The sequence below is a fragment of the Triticum dicoccoides genome, chromosome 1B, assembly GCF_002162155.2.
Source record: "Triticum dicoccoides isolate Atlit2015 ecotype Zavitan chromosome 1B, WEW_v2.0, whole genome shotgun sequence".
NCBI classification, from domain to species: domain Eukaryota; kingdom Viridiplantae; phylum Streptophyta; class Magnoliopsida; order Poales; family Poaceae; genus Triticum; species Triticum dicoccoides.
The window spans coordinates 7,573,396-7,580,052 of record NC_041381.1 but is presented as its reverse complement, the minus strand read 5'-3'; the positions used below and the strand labels follow the sequence as shown (position 1 = coordinate 7,580,052).

General features: G+C 37.7%; 1 protein-coding gene across 1 annotated transcript in view; it reads left to right on the top strand.

Annotated features, from left to right (window-relative positions):
• Positions 1 to 6,163: 6,163 nt before the first annotated feature.
• The window catches only part of LOC119349949 (gamma-gliadin-like), a 1,301-nt gene continuing 807 nt past the window's right edge, over positions 6,164 to 6,657 (top strand). Inside the window, exon 1 of the mRNA XM_037618031.1 lies at positions 6,164 to 6,655. Within this exon, the coding sequence (XP_037473928.1) occupies positions 6,230 to 6,655 (426 nt within the window). The 5' untranslated portion in view covers positions 6,164 to 6,229. The remainder of the gene's footprint in view (positions 6,656 to 6,657) is intronic.

Genomic DNA, 6,657 nt, shown 5'->3' with positions numbered 1-6,657 from the left:
GTATACTAAAAATGTTCAATGCATATTTTTAAAAATTCGACATGTATTTGAAATAAAGCAAAATCCAAAAAAGAAGAAGAGAAAAACGATTATAAAAGATATAGAGAAAGCAGATGAAATAGATATAGAAAATATAGAAAACCAAAAATAAGAAAATAGCGTGAGACCTTCCTAAAAATGGCAAATTTTTTATTGGTAAAACCTCTTTATTAATCAATCACGAGGTTTACAGGAATAACAATTGTGTCATGGGGCACTCCCAGCCAAAAGTGGTGACCCGACTCTAAAGAGCTAGAAAACTTAACCAAACTATGAGCTTCTTTGTTCTTAAATCTACTTTCCAAAAAGAAATTACAACTATTGAAATTCCGAGCTCCTTCAACATTTTCGTTGATAATTGTCCCATAGACGCCGTCAGTTCTTTCTTTGATCTTCAATATTACTGGTTTACAGTCACATGAAATAAAACTCGGTCCACCAAGAGATCAAGAGCGAGTGCTAAAGCTTCTCGACATGAAAGCAGTTCCAATGTCCCAGATCTGTTATGTGAGGGAAGACCATAGTGGAGGAGCGCACCGACTCCCCTCCGTCCATTCCTCGACAAGCCTCCATCGACATGAATTTTCACTTCTCCTGGGGCTGGAACTATCTCATCCCGCCTCTGAACCGAGTCACCAGTGACGCCACTCGAAGATGACTGAACTGAAGGTACCTTGATAGTTTCCAATTCTGCAATATACCTTTCAACGAAGGAATGTGTGGCGTGCGGGCTTTGCATAATTTCCTGGTGGACCAATTTTCTTCTCGCTGACCATATAGCCCATAAAGTAACAAAAAATTGACCAGTTTTGCATGTGGTAGATCATCAATCATTGAGAAAATCCATTGCTTGGCATTCGGTTCCTTGACTGACTGGAGATGATCAATCATGTCTACATCGGCTAGGGCCCAAACACAACGTGATGCAGAACATTCAACGAGAGAATGTCTCCATGAATCTTCAGCTCCACACCTCTGATATTTATCATCATCCGGCATATTTCTTTCGTGACACACATCTTTTGTAGGTATTGATTGCTTTGCCAAAACGCCAAAGTAAGTTTTGAATTTTTCCAGCGACATCAACATACCATAAAGATAACCACGACTTTGCTTCACATCAATATTTGATCGGCCCCCATTGCTTTCTAACCAGTCCTCCCTTCACCTCTTCATATCAACCAACATACGGTAGGCCGACCGCACCGAAAAGTTTCCACTTTTTTCACTAAATCAGGCCAGAAGTCCGCCATGTTTCTTGTGCATAGTGAAATACTTAGAATGACTTAAGCATCGCTTGCCAAAAAAAGTTATCAATCACGCCCCTTCTCGATGACGCATTGGAGATGTCAATTAACTCACTCACCATTGTAGGAGGGTTATCTCTAAGCAGACAATCCACCTCATCATTGTGTTTCTCGGTAGCCAATTTTGTCCAAAATATGCGTTGTTTTGCCATTGCGAATTCGCCTGATAAGGCCCTAGCACAAGACACTTCTATGATAGCCATCTACACTTGTGACGGATGGTTGCCCAATTCCGCCGTTAAGATAGAACCCTGAGGAAAATAAACTAGTCGAAGTAACCATGAACACAATGACTCTGGGTCCTGCAAAAGGTGCCATGCGTGACGTGCCAACAAAGCCATGTTAAAGAGTTCAAAATCTCGAAAGCCCAAACCCCCCATGAACTTGGGCTGGGTCATTGATTTCCACAAAACCCAGCTCGGCTTCCGTTTTCCTTCTCTACTACCCTACAAAAACTGCCTGATGAGTTTGTTTAAGTGTTAACACAATCCTCCTGGGAGCTTAAAACAGGACATCAAGCAGACCGGTACTGCCTGTGCAACGGATTCGATCAACACTTCCTTACTGTTGGAAGTCAATGTTTTTTCGATCCATCCCTTAACCTTGCTCCACTGCCTATCCTTGAGATATTTGAAGGCCCAAAGTTTTGAAGTAGCAATGTCAGAAGGCATTCCTAGGTACTTGTCATTCAACGATTCATTGGGAACATTCAAGATAGTTTTAATCTCCTTGTTTATGTTACATCGACATCTTTTGCTAAAAAATAATGAGGACTTGCTTGGATTTGTTTTCTGACCTAAAACATGCATAAGGTTCCTAAAACACATTCTTGTGTGGGTTGAAACAGCTCGCACATAGCTTGTTTGCTTGGCACAGCCAGGTACGTGTGGGCGAGATCTATCATTTGCGAGATATACAGCGGCACCCCTATACCTCGCCTTCAGCGAGCGTAACTTTCGACTCGCTGAAGGGGCGAGCAATATGGGCCGGCCCACGCGCGAACGAGGGCATAACCTATTTTTCTGTTATTTTATGTTTTATGTTTTCGTTTTTGTTTTACTTTTTGTAAATTTTTTATACTTCAAAATATTTTTTATATATTACAAAAAATACTCCACAAAAAACATTTGAAAAATGTTCAATAAATATTTGAAAAATGTTGAAAAAATTATTTGAAGAAAAATGTTAATCAAGCATTTGAAAAATGTTGGACACGTATTTGAAACTTGTTGAACAAGTTTTAAAAAAATATAATCAAGCATTTGGAAAATATTGAGTAATTATTCGAAAAATGTTGAACAAGTATATGAAAAATATTAATCAAGCATTCAAAAAATGTTGAATAAATATTTGAAAAATGTAAGCAAGCATTTAGAAAATGTTGAACAAGCATTCGGAAAATGTTGAACATGTATCTGAAAATGTTGTACAAAAAATTGAAAAATGTTAATCAAGCATTGTTGAACGCCTATAGGAAAATTGTCCATCATGTTTTAACAAATTGTTGACCATGTATTAAAAAAATATGAATCTTTTCTTTGAAAACTGTTAATCAAGCATTTTTAAAATGTTAAAAATGTATTGAAAAATGTTGAACATGTATTCAGTAAATATTAATTTTGTATTTAAAAATGTTAGGCAAGCATTTGAAAAAATGTGTATAGAAAAGTATTGAATTTGTAGCAGTAGCATAAGTATTGAAAAATGTTAGGCAAGCTCCAACTCCGGCGGCCACCGGTCAGTTGCTCCTCCTACTCCTCTCAATATCTCTCTTCCTCTTCTAATCGTTTTCTCTTATTTTCTAGCAGTAGCATAGGAGAGGTGTGGGGACGATTTGGGTGAGGAAGTACCATCACCATGGACGACTTCATCCCCTCCAAGACTAGCATCAGCCATGAACGGAGAGGACGATGACGCCCAGCCGCAGCAACCATGGATGGAATTTATTTTTTAATTCCTAATTATTTAGTAGTAGCGCGGGGTCCAGATCCGGGCTACGAATAACTAGTAGTAGTGCGGGTGACACCCGCGCTACTATACTAACAGACGTAGTAGTAGCGCAGGGTGGCACCCGTGCTACTACTACCAGTTAGGTGTAGCACCCTAGTAGTAGCGTGGGCACCCGCGCTACTAGTAGTTCTTTACCCCGCGTTGCTACTAGGTTTTTTTCCTAGTAGGCCCATGAATTATTCAATCTATTTTTCTTTCAATCGAGGAGATTTTAAGGTATGAAGTTTCTGAATATTGTAGGAAACATGAACCATTTTTTAAATCCTGAACAGTTTTTTGAAAATTAGGTACACTTTCAGAAAAACATGAACAAAATATGAAATAGGAACATCTTTTAAAATTTGCAAACATTTTTGAAAACATGAACTTTAAAAAAAATATGAACATTATTTGAATTTGCCAACATTTTTTTAGAACAGGAACATGTGTTGAAAATCCCTATTTTTTTTAATATGTGTATCTTTCAAAGATATTTTGAGTTGTAAAAATTTCACTAAAACATGATTTTTTTTTCGAATTTGGAGTACTTTCTAAATTGCCATTTTTTTTAGAAATCTCTAACAATTTGAAAAAACAATAAAATTTTAGGAAAAGGGAAAAAGCAAGTTCTGAATATTTTTTTAAATAGGAAAAAATTGGAGTTATGTACATTTTCCATAATTTGTTTTCTAAAATGCTGTATGTTTTTTCAGAATTTTGAATTTATAAAATAAATTCTATAAGAAAAATAAACTTGGAAGTTAAAAAAGAAATAGGGGAAGGAGAATAAAAATAGAAATAAAACACAGAAACAACTAAAAAATGGGCCAGCTTATTACTTTTTTCCAGTGCGAAGCGCCGACTATTTGTTGCCCTGTGCGGAAAATAGAATACAGGCATCTGCGTGGGCAAAAAAGTAAGTGGGCTGACTTCACTGGGCCATAGCGCAAGCCCACGTATGAAATTCCAGAAAAGCTTTTCTTTTAGCAGCTGAACGCATAAGAATTTAGGACCACCTCAGATAGAAAAAAAAGGATAGAAAAAAATTGTTTTCGACACTGAACGGATGAAAAAATTGGCGAAACGCACCTTGCTTTATTAGTAGGGGTACAGAAAAAAGGTATAAATATGGATATAGATATAGACTTATAGCGAGCAATATTAGATTGGGAAAATTATATTTGCCGCTCTCTACAACAAAATGTTGTACAAGTGTGTGTGACTGGGCCATGCTGAACCTGATCATACCCCGGGCCAGGCTTGTCAAAGCCCGAAGCAAAAATCCCAAGCATGAGCCTGGCTCGGCCCGTCCAGAAACACATGAACAACGACATTTTTCAATTGAAATAATTATATTTGAGATATTAAAATAATATAATATACCTATATTTTGAATAAAGTAAACATTTCTTACCATTTTTGCCTTTTTGGGCTGGGCTTTGGGCCAAAAAATGGAGCCCGGGCCCGACCCAGATGTAGGGTTTTTGGTCTGGGGCATCCGGGTCAACCTTGTAAAAATTTTGTCCTCGTTCCATGCCGACACACATCAAGGTTGACAAGTCACCATCTAAAAGGTTATCCATGAAGGCATAACCGAATCCTGAATGTACTTAACATTCTTTCATTCACCTTTAGATTTTTTTCCTTCTTTATAATAGGTCATTTTGTGTAGTTTCAAAATTTCCTTATAGGTGAAGGTTTTACACTTATTTGCTTAGGTTACTTTGTTAGCATGTTCTTAACTTGCACAAGACAAAAGTTGGAATGCTATTGTTGTTCTTAACTTGAACTGTCGATTATCTTGTAGCATTTAATAGCATATTAATCGAATGCTCTAATCTTTATACAACATATTCTTTCCCTGCTGGTATGAAGGACAACTTTATATTTAACCAACTTATACTCCACATGCTACTCCACATGCTTTCACATCACAAGAAATTAAATATGGTCAATAGACTACTATATGTGCCTTAGTTTTCTATCTTGTACATGATAGATGCTGGTACTAGCTCCCAAACTTATCTTTAAGTGATTTTTATTTAAGGGGTGACTACAATAAAAGCAGCCAATAAAGAGTTGATAAGGATGAGAAAAACTGTCAGGATTGAAGATATAGATGTATCCAGTATCTTACTGCTTACCAGACATGTAGAGCTTCACATAATAGTATTCTCATTTCATTGCTTATCTTTCTGGTCAACTTTTGTTTCAATTGCATCTAAATTAGTAGATGCTTTTCAAATCCATAGAGCATGCAAGACAAGATGGTGTATCTTAAAGAAAAGTCCATGTTATAACTTATAACCCCCAACTTGCTACTCGGTTTATCTTGTTATTTGATGAGTCATGTTTGGTTATCCGTCTTACAATCATATTGGGCAAAAAACACAAAGTTAGTTTTGGAAAGATAATTTCTAAAACAACCGTCACATTAATAGTGTGATCCATCATAATGACGCACACAAGCTTAGAAACTTAGTTCCACTCAAGCTATGCCAATATGGATAAGCCTAACAACATGTAGAGCTTCACAAACCAAATTTCAAAAAGGGACATACTCTAGATCAATGTTTGCAGTGTAAAGTGAAGAAGATGAGTCATTGGTCATTATCCAACATTCCTTACAACCAGATGATTTCAACAAAAAGCATCTATCATGAAAATCCAAAATCTCGCTAGTAAGTAGTTGCACCAAACACAACAAACCAAATGACTAGTTGGATAAGCATTGATGCACTTTTTCAAAAAGCGAGTGCAAAGATGAAAGCAAGCCATGCCATGAAAACTATAAATACACATGCACCACCAAGGCCACCTTCCATCATCCAAACTTCACACACCTAGACCACAAGCACCAAAGGCAAGCAAGCAGTAGTAACCACAAATCCAACATGAAGACCTTTCTCATCTTTGTCCTCCTTGCCATGGCGATGAACATCGCCACTGCCGCTAGGCAGCTAAACCCTAGCAACAAAGAGTTACAATCACCTCAACAATCATTTTCCCATCAACAACAACCATTTCCACAGAAGCCATATCCACAACAACCATATCCATCACATCAACCATATCCATTGCAACAACCATTTCCCACACCCCAACAACAATTTCCCCAGCCCCAACAACCGACCCCCCTACAACCACAACAACCATTCCCCCAGCAACCACAACAACCTTTTCCACAGCCCCAACAATCATTTCCTTGGCAACCACAACAACCATTTCCCCAGACCCAACAATCGTTCCCTCTGCAACCACAACAACCATTCCCCCAGCAACCCCAACAACCATTTCCCCAGCCCCAACTACCATTCCCCCA